Source organism: Diachasma alloeum, unplaced genomic scaffold (genome assembly GCF_001412515.2).
Source record: "Diachasma alloeum isolate Michigan unplaced genomic scaffold, Dall2.0 Dall_scaffold_00301, whole genome shotgun sequence".
Classification (NCBI taxonomy): Eukaryota; Metazoa; Arthropoda; class Insecta; order Hymenoptera; family Braconidae; genus Diachasma; species Diachasma alloeum.
The window spans coordinates 121496-137289 of NW_021680440.1; the positions used below are offsets into that span (position 1 = coordinate 121496).

General features: G+C 39.0%; 3 protein-coding genes across 3 annotated transcripts; 2 read left to right on the forward strand and 1 right to left on the reverse strand.

The window, feature by feature from the left end:
- The first annotated feature begins 1173 nt into the window (after nucleotides 1-1173).
- Nucleotides 1174-4699, forward strand: LOC107039526 (PDZ domain-containing protein GIPC3). Its single transcript, XM_015259175.2, has 5 exons — nucleotides 1174-1572; nucleotides 2018-2355; nucleotides 2807-2903; nucleotides 3140-3519; nucleotides 4139-4699. The coding sequence occupies exons 2-5, from the start codon at nucleotides 2032-2034 to the stop codon at nucleotides 4376-4378; spliced, it is 1041 nt and encodes a 346-aa protein (XP_015114661.1). The 5' UTR covers nucleotides 1174-1572; nucleotides 2018-2031; the 3' UTR covers nucleotides 4379-4699.
- A 1600-nt stretch (nucleotides 4700-6299) lies between these two features.
- On the forward strand, nucleotides 6300-10136 carry LOC107039517 (succinyl-CoA:3-ketoacid coenzyme A transferase 1, mitochondrial). The gene is made up of 5 exons (XM_015259161.1): nucleotides 6300-6490; nucleotides 7143-7523; nucleotides 8387-9138; nucleotides 9467-9678; nucleotides 9779-10136. The coding sequence occupies exons 1-5, from the start codon at nucleotides 6407-6409 to the stop codon at nucleotides 9967-9969; spliced, it is 1620 nt and encodes a 539-aa protein (XP_015114647.1). The 5' UTR covers nucleotides 6300-6406; the 3' UTR covers nucleotides 9970-10136.
- Nucleotides 10137-10526: 390 nt separating this feature from the next.
- On the reverse strand, nucleotides 10527-15658 carry LOC107039585 (ATP-binding cassette sub-family G member 5). The gene is made up of 7 exons (XM_015259295.1): nucleotides 15572-15658; nucleotides 15369-15492; nucleotides 14590-14827; nucleotides 12999-13574; nucleotides 11867-12095; nucleotides 11399-11613; nucleotides 10527-11270 (listed from the first exon to the last, which is right to left on the reverse strand). The coding sequence occupies exons 3-7, from the start codon at nucleotides 14780-14782 to the stop codon at nucleotides 10603-10605; spliced, it is 1881 nt and encodes a 626-aa protein (XP_015114781.1). The 5' UTR covers nucleotides 14783-14827; nucleotides 15369-15492; nucleotides 15572-15658; the 3' UTR covers nucleotides 10527-10602.
- Between the last annotated feature and the right edge of the window lie 136 nt (nucleotides 15659-15794).

The window sequence follows — 15794 nt, forward strand, 5'->3', positions numbered from 1 at the left end:
TAATTTGGGCGACGGGCTATTCAGAACACTCAAAAGTAGTTGGAAAAAGTGAAAAATGAAAAATTTTTTTTTTCACCTGGGGCCGAAGTGTCAGATCTTGGATTTAAACTATTGCTCCAGTTCGATTTAGTTCGTAATTCCGCTTTAAATGAGAATAATCCCGCCATCTCCCAACGTGCCGCTGCACTAGAAAATTCCATTGGTAAGACTGTTCCAGAGGACATCTGCAATATCGAGCTCTGTTTAACCCCCTCATCAGAATCTGTCCTTCCGCGGATGCGACCACTAATTTCTGTGCCCATCTGTTCCATCGCCTCCCGTACTGACGCCATTTTCCCTAGAACGTGTTCAAAACGGAATGTGTCCATCTGCGATGGTACAAACGACCCCCACCCCGCGCGAAATATACTATTTCAAGCCCTGAGTTAATTGATATTGATAATTCTTTCAGTAATCATGAAAGAACCGATTTTCTCTTAAAAATGCACAAACAATTTGCTGTAAATAATATTCTGATAGAATTAAGAGGGCATTGTTATCATTTTTTCGAGCCATGACTAATTCTTTTTTCATGACAATTTTTTGAGCGATCGTTGAACAATGGATTTTTGAAAAATGCCAATTTTTTCGGATCCAACATAAAAAGTCAATCATTCGAAAAAATAAAAAATAAAAAATAAATCATTCTAACATAAAAAATTGAAAACTTAAATTTGAGGGATTACAAAGTTTCCATTCGGAAGCAAAAACCCAGCGAATTCGCTAGAAAAGTCTTTTGGATTTCTACTGAATTTCGTAGCGTTCTCACGTGTTCCATAGAAATCACCAAAAAAACTGATAGAATTCTCAATAGAAATTTTCCAATGAAATTTTGTCGTTCGGGTCCGAATAGAATTCCTTACCCTACGCCCTGGGATTTCCAAATTTTTCATCTCCAATTTTCCACCCAGAGTTATCATTTTACCGTCCAATGATAATTCAACAATTTTTGTTCGCAAACAACGGATAATGGATGTCTTGACCGAGAGCATTAATTAAACGAAACAGTAGGTGAAACGGCAAACACAGGCATTCACTACACAGGAAAGGAAAAAAAAATGATTGAAAAAAAGAGGTAATTGTGGTGGGGTACGAGCGCTTGTGCTTACGAGGGAGTCACGAGAATTCCGTGTACGGTGTATTACACACCTTTTTGTTGTGATCGAACGCTCGACAATGCCAGGTGAAATAGCAAATCCGTTTTTCGCGCCGGGAGCCTCACAAGTGCTCTAGAAACTACTTCCTACTACGTCAACAGAAAATCGCTATTTTATCATCGGGAAATTTATTATTATCGCATCACATTTTTTTCGTAATTTTCTATTCGATATGATAACAGCGCCTTGTCTGATAAATCCACCGGACGCTGCTCACGTTAATAATGGACTAGAGAAAGGCGTGATAAATTGTGGTGAACGTTGGGCGACATGAAATTTCGTCGACGTGGATAAAATTGCGTGTGAAAAATACTCTTGGATTACATTTTTCGTGAGAGGTTGGCAGTTTTGTTTGATCATTGAGAAATTACTGAAGGTATGTACCGGTTGAGTGTGCTTTCCATTATCTTTATGACGTGTCGGTCTCTCCGGTCGCCTGCGCGATGGAGGGGGTCATATATTTTTTATGATAAGAATTATTCACTTCATAATTTCTGATGAAAATCCAGATCAGAGGATTTTGAATGAGTCTTTGAAGAAATCGCGGAATAGACACTGAGTCTATTTACACCGTACGAACTTGATGTGTTGTTAGCGTTGACATAAACTCAAAGGAGTTCGATGGATTTCCTTTTACATGGGAAATAATAGCCAACTTCTGTCTCGTTTCCACTGAGACTAACTCATCGTTGTATTTCCACCGACGAGTTACTTCAACTCTACTCGTGTCCAACTCCCCGGTGTAAATGGGCTCACTGCCATAAAATTTAAACCCATGAATCTTAATTGGGAACATTCTATAACTCGTCCTTCTCTTCAAGGGATATTGTAAAAAATGCCGTTGTTTAAACCAAAGAGCTCGTCCTCTCACTCATCCTCCCCTCCGGATAAAATGAATAACGGAGCTCACCATCGCGAGGGTCACGACACCGTGAGCAACAGTAGTTCACAGATGAACAGTACCAATGGCAATGGTAAACGGGACAGGTACAGTCCTCAGAATCGCGTACCCGAGGCTGAGACTGAGGAGAGTAAAGCGCAACTTGTGTTTCGATGTCAATTGGCCCACGGCAGTCCAACGGGCTTGATTTCTGGCTTCAGTAACGTTCGTGAGTTGTATCAGAGAATCGCCGAGTGCCACGATTTACCTGCCAGTGAGGTCAGTTTTAATTTCATTCTATTTTTACTCTATTTTTTTTACCCTTCGCCGGACGCAGGAAACATTGGTCATGGTTCATGACCCCGACGGATATTCCCCTCCACATTTCACATTTCCATCTCTGTTGTTTAGTAGACGAAAGTCACTGCATATTGTTTATTTTTAATTTAAGAACCGGATGGATTATCTTTCGAACGTTATCTCGAACATGTTTGAACATGTAAGCAAACGTAATTCCCCTGCATTGATTTTAGAAAGGTCAATAATTCCATTATGCTCACCCGTTGAATCACGAGATTGTGCAATTTTTCTCCTGGTTATCGTATTGTACAGTGCCTTCGGTGAATTTCACCGGCCCACATTTCATCACTTCGCGAAGGAGACCTTTATACTTCATAATATTTCACAACAGCCGATTGTTTTTCTGCTTAATTAACGCTCTGAATTGCAGATATTATTTTGCACGTTGAATACACACAAAGCTGAGATGTCGGAGCTACTGGGGGGACAAATTGGCCTCGAGGACTTTATATTTGCTCATCGAAAAGGTACAAATGTGCACAAATTCGTCGCCATAACGACATAAATTATGATGTCATAAATTACTTCAAACGGCGCATGAATTTTCTAAATAAAAAAAAACTTGGAAAATTTATGTCGTCTCATTAAAACAACATGAGGAAATGGAAAATTCCAGCGGAGGAATTTCTGGAGAAAACATTTCGATAGGATATATTGCATAGAAAAACGAAATTTTGTTGATTTTTTCTGTCTCTATGTTCAGGAAGACCAAAGGAAATAGAATTAATAAAGACCGAGGACGCCCTGGGCCTCACGATAACCGACAACGGTGCTGGTTACGCCTTCATAAAAAGGATAAAGGAAGGATCAGTGATCGATAAAATAAAAATAATCCAAGTGGGCGATCACATAGAGAAAATCAACGAGGAGAGTCTCGTAGGAAGACGGCATTTCGAAGTCGCGAAGATGTTGAAGGAAATTCCGAAGGGTGCAATGTTCACTCTGAGACTGATTGAGCCCCAGAAGAGCGGCTTTGGGAGCATTGGACCGCGCTCTGACCCCAGGAAAGGAAAGAAACCTGGATATGGGACTGGCAAAGAGACTTTGAGATTCAAAGCAGATGGAAGTGCCCATATTCAACCTGTGAGTAATCCTGCAGTACTGATTATTGAATTTTTTTTAATCGTTATTTTACATCGCTTCGACCCGGTTAGGGTACACTGCGATGATGATCAAGACTTTAAGTGGTTAGAACTTACCCACTGCGCCAAGCCACCGAGATTTGATTATTGAATTATCTCGGCAATGACTTCTATGGTGGAGACCATAGACGTGTCCACGTAAAATTACGGTTCTATCAAAACCAAAGACATTTTTCGACCGGTATATTGAACATCTATGTTATCCCCTGGGCTATTCTACTCGGTCAACCTTAGATGGTTTTAAGGCATAAATTACTTGGAAAGCGGGATGCCATATGCTATCCATCGACTTTCCGGACCTCGATGTGAGGGAAATAATTGAATAATTATCAATGCACAAATTAAAAAATTCGGAGGCACACGGGCTCCGAACGGGTTTTCAATCAGTTTTGGTCAGTTTCGCGTGATCACATGTCACAAGTCAAGTATTTCATGACATTGCACAACAATTTTCTCATAAATCGAATCGCCATTTGTACGCGACAAAGTTGTTTCTACTTATCCATTGTTATTTTTTGTTTTCTCTGAGTAATGAATATGGGAATTCCTCCATTAATTAGGTCGATGATGCAGCGACAGTTGGGGTGGAGAAAATCAATGACATCCTTGAGACTTTCATGGGAATAAACGACAATGAATTAGCAACACGAATATGGGAGTTGGCCGAGGGAAAATCAAACAGCATGGATTTTGCCGAAGCCATTGATGACTCTGATCTCGAGGCCTTTGGTTTCACCGACGACTTTGTCATTGAACTTTGGGGGGCAATAACAGACGCAAGAAGTGGACGTCTTCGATGAAATCGGGATAAACAAACTCCATTTAATTAAGTTGAACAATTGAATCGTTTCGATTTCTAGTTTTACTCGGTAGAAACAACTGCCATCGATAAAAGTATTCTGTTGGCCTCGTCTTCGATGAGAATAATTACACTGTATTTTTTTAATTAATTTAATAAGGTAAGGTATTTTTAATGAGAATGGATTGACATGTGGATCAAAGTTGTACCTAATTATTAGCATTATTGAGCATAAAGTTTATTAAGTTGGAGAAGAAACATTTTAATTAGTGGATAGCAGACAATTTTTAATTGATGTTGAATAAAATTGATTGAAAAATTAGTCGGAAACTTTGATTTTCTATTTATGACATACATTCGCCAGATCCGTGAGTAACGACGCAATCATTATTTCGATAATGAGTGAATTGATAACGGGCTTTTGGACAACAGGTCTTTGACTTATCATCCGCTAGATAATCTCTGGGAAAAAATATTGGTCGTCACATATATTTTCGACAAAATACAGCGGTTACTCTCTAACATTTCAGTCGGAGAAGTTGACTTCCCCCACCATCGACAACGTAAATGTGTTTGGGTAAATCTGTGGGTCCCTTTGCGCGACGGAGCTGCGCAGTAAAATTACTCTCGGTGTGTGAGAGTGAGACAGGCATATTCTTTCTCTCTGTTTATCTCTTTCCGAGCTCCGCCTCCAACGGAAGAGTGAGGGCTTCCCGAATATTTAATTTCTTGAATTCTGACCCCAGAGGCTGAAATGTTAGGGAGTAACCACTGTATTGCTTACTGTTGTGTTCATCTCGTGAAGTAAAACTTTTAAGAGTTTGAAATCTAAACTAGTTTAAGTATTCGGTTAAAGTACACGGTTGAAAAATTTCGTCTACATTTTTCATGCCAAATGCCGGGAATCTTCGGAAAAATTGCATTTCGATTGGAGGTCTTCTTCTCATTGAAAAATTACATATTATATATAAATTCTATACATCAAACCGTCACCTCCTCAGATAATCCCCCGATTGATAGAGTCCCCATTTAACTCTTCGCACTCTTCCCGAGTCATTACGATCACCAACAGACATTTCAAATTGGAAAAAGAAACCATTACGAAATAACATTTATCGTATCCTACGTACGTTAAGCTGATGCAAGACTTACCATAAATGAAAAACAAATTTGTTCACAAAATCATGTAAACAACATTTCCGTAAATATTTTCTCGAAAAGTTTAAACAATCGAAATGTGGATGAGGAAATAAAACAATTGGGAAATTGCTTTTATATTGATGTAGTATAGTTTTTTTGCTAACAAATTAGCAATGAACTTGAAAAAATCAACCAAAAAACTTTGAGATTTTGAAATTTTGAGCCGAGGAAATTCTATAGAAAATACCTCAATTGAATAAGTTGTATAGAAAAATCGAATTCAATTGACATTTTCTCAGCCAAAAACTAATAGAAAATTCAAGAGAAAACCAATAGAATTTTTCAGCGAATTCGCTATATTTTCTGTTAAATTTTTTCATTCGTTAACCATTTATTCGATGAAAGTGAAGTCGAAGGTGGTTTTAATAATAATTGAATCCACTTCAACCTTTCTTTTTTTATTCAAATAATCAGTGGAAGTAAATTTTCAAAAAGATGGAAAATCAACAAACTCTTGAATGCGATGAGAATAATGACTGAAATTCTTTTAAAAATATTACTGAGGAATGATGCTATCTGTATTATAAATTCTATACATCACTCCCATTACACATTCTCGATTGAGATACGATTTAGCACTTGTGTAAACGAGATCTATGACCTCGCGAAACTCCTTTCAATTCGTCGAAAACAAAGCTCTAATCGCACCGAAGATATTGTAATAAGGAATGCAACAGTATGTGTTATCGAACTGAGTCTGACGAGTGGCAGTACTGGGGGAGCCGGTGAGGGGGCAATACAAGTGACAACGCAACTCAGTCCTCCCATTGTGATCTAATTACTGTGCTCCTCGTCACTTGCTTATTGGTTATTTATCAAGAATAAAAATATGGCATCAACAATAATAAAACTCCGTAGTGTTTACCTTCGATTAGGAAATACTAGGCAACAAATCCATCCAGCAATAAATAAGGTAAATATCGCCTGATTCTTAACCTAAAAATGTATTTTAAAAACACCAGGCATGAAAAAATTCAATAGAAAACCTTAGCAAATTCGCTAGAAAATTCTATTGCAATTCTCCAGAAATGCTATCGAGATTCTATTAAAATTCCAGGGAATTCTCTTTCAAATTCTATTTGTTTTTTGCGCAGATTCGATTTTTCTGTTTGAATTTTTTTCTTGAGATTTTTCCTGTTAAAATTATTGGACACGAATTTTTTAAGTTTTTTCCGCTATATTTTGCTTTGTTTTGCATTACAGGATCCGAGTGAAAAAACAGAAAATTCATGCCCAAGTATTTTTATAAAGAAAATTCCAAGAGAATATTTCTATAGAAAAATCGAAATCTCTTGGCTTTTTAACGAGATTTCCCTAGAATTTAATTAGAATCCCAATAGAATTTCAAAAGAATCCCTATAGAATTTTCTAGAAAATTCGCTAGTTTTTTATTGATTTTTTTTCATACGTGACTTGTTTAATTCCTCTCTTCTTCGATTATTGATCTATCTCTCTTGTTGAAATCAATTTTCAGTTGTTTTCAAGTATTTCTTCATTTGTTTTGTTATTTTTTTCTCATTCTCTGTCAATTCTTCATTGTTTATAATTATTTTCACTCTATGCAGATCTGGTCGGTGAATTTCTCGGCGAAATCAGACACTGCTGATCCCGAAACCGAAGTTGAGAGGATAAAACCACCAGTGGGTGATGGGAAATACTTCAAATCAATGGAGCAAGTGATATCCGACATTCCTGACGGAGCAAAGCTGTTGGTTGGTGGCTTTGGACTGTGTGGAATACCTGAGAACTTGATCAGTGCGTTGTTGAAGAAGGGGAGCAAAGACCTGACTGTTGTGTCTAATAATGCTGGGGTTGATGACTGGGGACTCGGTTTGTTGCTCAATGAGAAGAGGATAAAGCGGATGATTGCCTCGTATGTGGGGGAGAATGCCGAGTTTGAGAAGCAGTATCTCAATGGAGAGTTGGAAGTCGAGCTGACTCCTCAGGTGAATCCAGTGGTTTTATTTTTTATGAACCACAATTTTAAAACAACGTTTTAAAAAGAGGGAATGACGTTTTAAAATTGTGAGTTTCTTAACTTGTGGCTTAAGAATTGACTCTGTCGTAACACGAGTTAATGTGAATGGGATTTTCCTCTCTTATTATTCACTAAATCACTCTTCATTGGTGTCTATAACTTTTCTTAGTAACTAAAATAATAACTCCAATCGTACTTCACTCTTAGTAGATCCTTGGGACTATCAAAATGATTAAAATGTCATAGCTAGCAGGATCTCAATCTTACTTACATTTTTTTGCCTCCGACTGGAAATAAAAAATGGTTCAAATTTAATGGAATTGAATCTTTTTTCCCTCCAATGGAGGTATTATCGAGTCCTCTCAATCGCCGTTAATTTAAATAATCTAAATATAATTCATTTCATAAACCGCTAGTTGATTTCAATTCAATTAGTTTAATTCAATCAACCGCTTTACGCCCACTAAACCGTTTCCAAATCTAAATATAATTAATATAATTAATCTAAATATAATTAATATATAATTAATCTAAATATAATTAATTTCATAAACCGCTAGTTGATTTCAATTCAATTAGTTTAATTCAATCAACCGCTTTACGCCCACTAAACCGTTTCCAAATCTAAATATAATTAATATAATTAATCTAAATATAATTAATATATAATTAATCTAAATATAATTAATTTCATAAACCGCTAGTTGATTTCAATTCAATTAGTTTAATTCAATCAACCGCTTTACGCCCACTAAACCGTTTCCAAAAATGAACTTTTGAGGCAGATATCAAAGAAAAAAATCTAAACTCGTAATTATCAATCAAAAACAGGGCACATTAGCTGAGAGAATTCGCGCAGGAGGTGCCGGAATCCCAGCCTTCTTCACCCCCACAGGCTACGGGACAATAATCCAGGAGGGTAACGTGGTGGTAAAATACGACAGCCAGAAAAACCCAGAGATCTCAGGAGAACCTCGAGACGTGCAGCAATTCGACGGTCGTGAGTACATGATGGAAAAGGCGATAACCGGAGACTTCGCGTTGATAAAAGCCTGGAAGGCAGACAAGGCTGGCAACCTCATCGTCAGAAAGTCCGCCAGGAACTTCAACCCAGTGATGTGCAAAGCAGCGAAAATAACAATTGTCGAGGCAGAGGAGATCCTGGAGATCGGGCAATTGGACCCAGATCACGTCCACGTCCCAGGGATTTACGTCAATAGAATAGTCAAAGGCAGAACTTACGAGAAACGAATTGAAAAAGTCAAGACGAATGTTGCTGTGAAATCGAAAAAATCAACCCCAGCTAGTAAAGCGAGAGATCGAATTATTCGTCGAGCTGCACTCGAGTTCAAGGACGGAATGTACGCTAATTTGGGTATTGGAATGCCCATGTTGGCCAGTAACTTCATTCCGAGTAATATTAAAGTCACGTTACAGTCGGAAAACGGTATTTTGGGACTGGGCCCCTTCCCGGCGGAGAACGAGGTGGATGCTGATTTAATTAATGCTGGCAAGGAATCGGTTACGGTTCTGCCGGGGGCGTCGTTCTTTGGAAGTGACGAGAGCTTCGCCATGATTCGGGGGTAAGTGTCCCTTGTATTATTTTTACATTGTCACAGCTTCGCTATTTCAACGGAGGTTTAGTAAATAAATTTCTTTTGACGTGGATACGTCTGTTTTCATTATGGGGGCATTCAGGGAAAAAGTCCTTAGGGTTCCTTATCGACAGTGGCGCCATCTATCGGAATTCTAGGGCATTATAGAATTAAGAAATAAGGATGATGTTAAAAATCATAAATACGTCATTTAATTCTTACTCAATTCACATGTCAAGGGAATGAGAAGGGACTATTTATTATTCTGTTTCACAATAGAAATTATGATTATTGATTGATCGATTGGGAATTCCAGAGGACACATTGACCTGACGATATTGGGGGGCATGCAAGTGTCTCAAACTGGTGATCTTGCCAACTGGATGATTCCTGGAACGATGGTCAAGGGAATGGGAGGCGCCATGGATCTTGTTTCAGCTGCTGGGACTAAAGTAGTTGTGACAATGGAACACAAAGCGAGAGATGGAAGTCCAAAAATAGTTGAGAAATGTAATCTGCCGGTCACAGGTAATTAGCAAATATCAATAATTCTATACAAATTATAATTTTAAATTTAGTCCACATTCTTCATTAAAATTATTAATTAATTGGTAATTGCAATTGATAGGTCAACAATGTGTCGACCTGATCATCACCGATTTAGCGGTGTTCGAAGTAATTAAAGGAGAAGGCCTCAAACTGATAGAATTGGCTCCGAACGTAGATATCAGTGAAGTCGTCAGCTCAACCGGCTGTGAATTTGCTGTAGCTGAAGACCTTAAAGTTATGGGACAAGTGAATCTCGAAGAGGAGAGTTAAGATTTTCTCCCATCAAGTGATCACTTCTGTTTTATTTAATTTATTTTCTACAGAGATATTTTGTATAAAAACAACACTACAACTTATATACATGTTATTGATTAAATATTCTGCAAATGTACCGTGTAATAAAAGTATTATTTTATACGCCTTTTGACATTCTAAGATATTACGTATATCATTTTAGCAATTATTACTAATATACTTGCCCGCCTTATGGTCCGATTTTTTTTCGTGCTGAAATCGATATGCAGACGATAAATGCTAGAAAATTCTAGAATATTCTGAGATATTAACGAAGTACCTGTAGAGTACTTTTATAAATTTTTAGGGAGTTTCAAAACGTTTTGGGATATGCTAGAAACAAATTATATAGAGTAAGATTATTTCATACTATAATTAAGTCAGCAATGGAATTGTGAAAAGGTTCGAGTGGTCACAACTTTATTAAAGTCGATGAATGAGGCTCAACAATACCTACATTTGAAAAAAAAATTCAATTCGATCAATTTATTGGCGAGAAATTGAAGAAAAAGTTTGTCACAAAAAATCCGAAACTTAAATTTGAATATTTCTCTGCCACAAAACCTTCCATTTTCGAAAAAAAAGTATAAGCTAAACAATTCCTTCACTCTACTCCCGAAATTTGGCTTTAACTCTCGCAGGCAAAGGCAATAAATAAAGAATGCTATTGAAAATAACGAAACCAAGAGCAAAGGCAAGAGAAATCAATAAATTAAGATCCACATTTAATACTTGATGAGTGTTCTCGCCCTCCCGAGTGAACCTCTCTACCAGAAATGTCCGTCCATCGGGATACCTGCACCACCCAGGGATTCCCGGACAGGGAAGAGTCTCATTGTACCTCAGTCCGGATAACGCAGGGATCTCAATGGTCAACTGATTAACGGCCAGAGAGGCATATCTCGTGGGCAAGGCTGTGGAGAGAGCTGCAATCCAGTCAGGAAGGCTCCTCAAGCTTCTAATGCCACCAGAGCCAATTATCAGCGCAATCAGCGCTACGTAGAGGACTGTTATGGCGCCGGTCATGGGTCGTTTTATGATCATGAAGAAGGCGACGGTCAGCTGCTCAGCGGCTACGAAACTCGCCCAGAGAGCGCCTGATGCGTAGCCCCAGGAGACGAGGTCCAACTCGAGGATTGGCGTTAATATTCCTACTGTTATCAGCGTCGATATGAAGCTCAGGGGGAGACTCAGGAGGGTGTAGGAGGAGAGGAACATGGCTCCTCCATAGAGACCCTCGCGGTTCTCTTGGTAGTAGCGGGCACGAAATCCAGGAACTGAAATTCGTGGGATTAAGAGGAATAATTAATGGGATGTTGGAAGAATTCAGCAATACTAATTTATTGTCAAATCGCGATTTTCGATTAGTTCTTGTGCCAGTGAAGTAAAGGAAGAATAAACTTACATAAAAGTGCAGTAGTACCGATTCCAGCCATATAAAACAGTGTCAAAGTATTGAAGACCAATCCAGTAGTTTGCATAAATACTCGTGATTGCATTGGACTTGAGTGTGAGTATAAAACGCTTAATAACGCGAGGCAAAAGGGTAAAAGGAGGAGCCTCGTTGCGAAGTGTCCTAGACCACATTTGTTGAAGGAGAAAGTCGCTGCCATTCCTCGTCTGCAAAAACAGGAAATTAAAATGAAATGATCAATCGTTCGAGGGGACGTTCTCAATAGAAATTGCCGCTTTTCAACGGGAAAATAAAATTTCTACGGATCCATTCTTTCTACGATATTTGCTCATGCGTGCATTTCAAATGCATGCATGAACAAATATCCTAAAGCCACTCCGGCTGTTACAATTTGATATGGGTTTCACCTGTTCATTACCGAGGGCATGAATAATCGTTGAGAATTTTTTTTCAACTCACAAGAATAGAGCTAGGAGGGTGGAGAAACATCCGGGTCTAATTCCATGGCCAAGGCCACAAGGCTTGTGTAAATAGCCAACAGGTGTTTCCTTGACACTTGCCGCTGCCTGAGGACCCTCTCGCAGGTATAATCCTCCCTCGATCTTGAATTTGTCGACCAAGACGGATATCTGTTGGTTTGACTCCATAAATCGGTCACGGGAGCGTCGATCAACGGTCGATAAACAAACTAAATGAAACATCATCGTCGATTCAATTATTCAAACTGATGACTAAATAAAGGCGATAATTCTAGAATGTTTTATTGTTTCATTAATTCCAAAAATGCTGGAAGGTAAAAAACCCTACGCTAGTCTAGCTAAGGTGAACACATCTTTAGTCCAATATTTCTATCGAAATGAGCATGAATATGCGATGATTAAAATTACATATCAGAGCGTAAAACCTTCAGAATTGGAATTTATTTATATTAATCATGATAATTGTGCCCATCCGCGTTTGACAGATGTCCCTATTCTCGTCTCGTGATTATTCAGTGAATATTCGTCTTAAATGAAATTAGTGAAACAAGCGGGAGATCGGTTTGGTCACTGTACGGTCAATATATTTTTGCAAATAGGTTAGCAATTTGCTTCCGAATGGAATTCCTATGACGATGTATTTTAAATTGAATTCAATAATTTGTTGAAGCCAACATTGCCCCAACATTAATTTTTTTTTCTTTTCCTGAATATCCTTAAGTAGTCGCGCTTTTCTACACTTTTCTAGCATCTCATTCACTCTACAGTAGCGCCCCATAGATTGCGTATGGTTTCGCGGGGATTCCCTCACGCGCTTTTCTAGCATCTCATTGGCTCTACAGTGGCGCCCTGATCGCGTGTGGATTCGCGGGGATTCCCTCACGATGCGATTCCCTAGCTCCAATTTTAAAATTTTTTTTTCATTCTCTCATTCTGCTCTTTTCATCAAGAAAATCAAACAAAAAAACTTGGAAAATTAGAGCCGAGGAAATTCTACAGAAAATATCTCAATAGAATAAATTGCGAAAAGAATCGAACTCTATTAAACGTCTTCGTAAAACGAAAAAACGAACAGATTATCAAGACTAAGAGTCCACATGTGAAAAACTTACGATAATACATCAGAGGGTTCTCCAGTTCTGGACAGGGAAACCCAATATAAGTGAAGTAGTCCAGCATGCTGCGTGTGGGTCCAGAGTAAACAACAGCACCGAGACAAAGCAATGTAACTCGACTGACAAATGGCAGAACATCTGATCTCGGTGTTTCCATGGTCAGAACAACTATGGAACCTCTCTTGGTGGCGTAAGACCACAGCATCGAGACAATCAGATAAGTGTTCAGCGGATCTGTGTCCCAGGTGGGTTCGTCCAGCAGAAGAATCATCGGATCCTTCGCCAGCTGAACTCCCAACATCAATCTTCGATACTCAGCTCTGGTCAGATCGTTCACTGATCTGTTTGCTACCTGGGACAGAGCCAGATCTGCTAGGGTCTGCCTCACTCGCAACTCTCGGCTGCTCAGGTTTGCCAGCCATGTGGCGTATGTGAGGGTCTGACGAACTGTCAGGCTGGGGAGGAGGTAGCAACGGTGAGCCACGTATCCCCCATGACGACGGAATAAGTCAGCGTTCAGGGTGGATCCTGCGAGGGTGATGCGCCCTCGAGTCTCACCCACTGCTCTTCCAGCTGGAAATTCGAGTGATTGATTCAATGAATGAAGATATGAAGAAATTTAACAGAAAAACCAAAGGATAAATTCTGTTGAATTTTTGTCGGAACTCTTCAAGGTATTTATCACGGAGGGGAATCTATTGCTCTCTCGCAGAAAACCAATCGCTCAACAAGAAACGATATTTCAATTACAAATTTTCAATCTATTTCGAGCATTTTTGTGGTCGAAATATTTTTTTGATAACTTCTATTTTTTCTATTTGATAATTGGAAAATAATTAATGTGGATAGAAAAAGTGATAACGTCGTGCCGTTCGAGGCACAATTTGGCAGCACTGATTCACTCAGCTGTTGTGTTCCTTCCCATAGCGGAATGTATCATCACAACTCCATTCATATTTGCCGCGCTTACCCCTCCACGATTCCCAACCTCGATTCCGAACCTTGTCGCTATTCCAAGTTGCGCACGCAGAATTCCTATTTTTCATGCGTTTTTTAATTATCACTTCTAAACAATTCTCCTAGGCCACTTGGATTATTTTTTTATGTTCCTCCATGAAAGCTCCACCCAATTGCGAAATTTCAGGAAAACGGCGACTTTTATTTTATTTTTAATATATTTTTTTCCGAATTCCCATAAGAGCCCATGGTAAAATGCTTTTTTTAGAAAAATTCCCCTGTTTCAGCCATTCTCCTAGGCTGTCTGGGATTTTGCGTAGAAGTTGAAAAAAATCACAGAATGTATTAAAAAAATCAGCCATTGATTTTTTTTTATCCCCCTGATCACGCCATAAATACCTTAAGAATTCTTTGATACATTCTCCTTGTTTTTTGTGCCTATTCTGTAAGACTAAAAAAATTTTAAAAATAAATATACCCGCTGTGTTCGTCTTATAAATATATCTTTGTTTACAGAAAAATGTCTATAGAAGTTGATTTTTCTCTATAACTTCTTTTGATGGGGTTGTTTCTATAAAAATTCTTGCGCATGTTTTCTAGTAACAATATAGCAACTGTCGTTAAAGCCTACCAATAACGTCCAGAAGAGCCCGCTTCCCAGACCCCTTAGACCCGAGCACAGCCAGGACCTCGCCCCCATGAACCCTCGCGGAAACGTCCCTCAGGACAGCAGTGGGCTTGCCCACACACCCACCTCCCTCCATGATAACCGACGTCGAATGGGAGACATTGGAAATGTCCAACGTGCACTCAGGTACTGTCATCTTGAATTGTCTGCAGCTCAGTCATTCAAGAGTATCCAACAGTCCCTGTGAATCAGAGAAAAGCCGAGGACATTAGCCCTTGTCTGGTCACCAAACGCGACCCTGCGACTGGTCGCCTCCGCGGGGATTCCCGCCGACTGATTTAGGCTTCAGCGTTGCCGAATTCACTCTACACTGGCCGGGCGCGTTCAGCGAGTTTCCGGCAATGTCGCATCATGGGCCATTTCATTCAACACGGGAAAAAATAATTCGTCCGTTCGAAATAAATTGTTTTCTCTAGGAATTTGGGGAAATATCCTGTTCTAAAAACTGCCATAATTTTTTAGACACTTCAACAGACAAAATCAAATTTTTTTTTATTTTTCCATTAACCGGTTATTGCAGTGTTACCGATTTGGTGAGTTGTCACTAAATCTGGCGTTTTTAGATGATCAACTAGTGGCGAAAATTTTAAATTCCCACCAGCGACAAATGTGGTGACATAAAAAATATGACTTATTCAGTTGAAAAATAACTTCAAAAGTATTTTATTTTCCGGGGAAGCGAAGAACTCTGAAGCGAAGAACTCCATCAAAATGTCACTTACACAAAATGTCTGTCTTCAGTAAAAATATCCTTTCCTAAAGTCTCCTGAACTCTTCCACTCCGCAGATAATCCCAACACCATCACCCCGCGAATATTTTCCTCATTTCCGCCTCAATACTTGACTCTAAAAATCATCGAAACCACTAAACTTCCCCATAAAATCATTAAAATCAATGTAATTAGCAACAATAACCAGAATCTACCTGAACTCCCTCCCTCACGAACTGAACCCAGGGAAACCGTTAAAAATCATGAAAAATGTGTTGAAAAATACAAGAAACACGTTGCAGTCTCCGTGTCCCAGTGCGTCAACTAAATCCACTGGAGAACGCCTGTAGTACCTCTACCTCCGATAAAAAAAAACCGGTAGTGGGGGAGCTTGGAGAATCGAGGGAGCTCAAAAAGCCGCGTCTAGTCAAGCCTCGA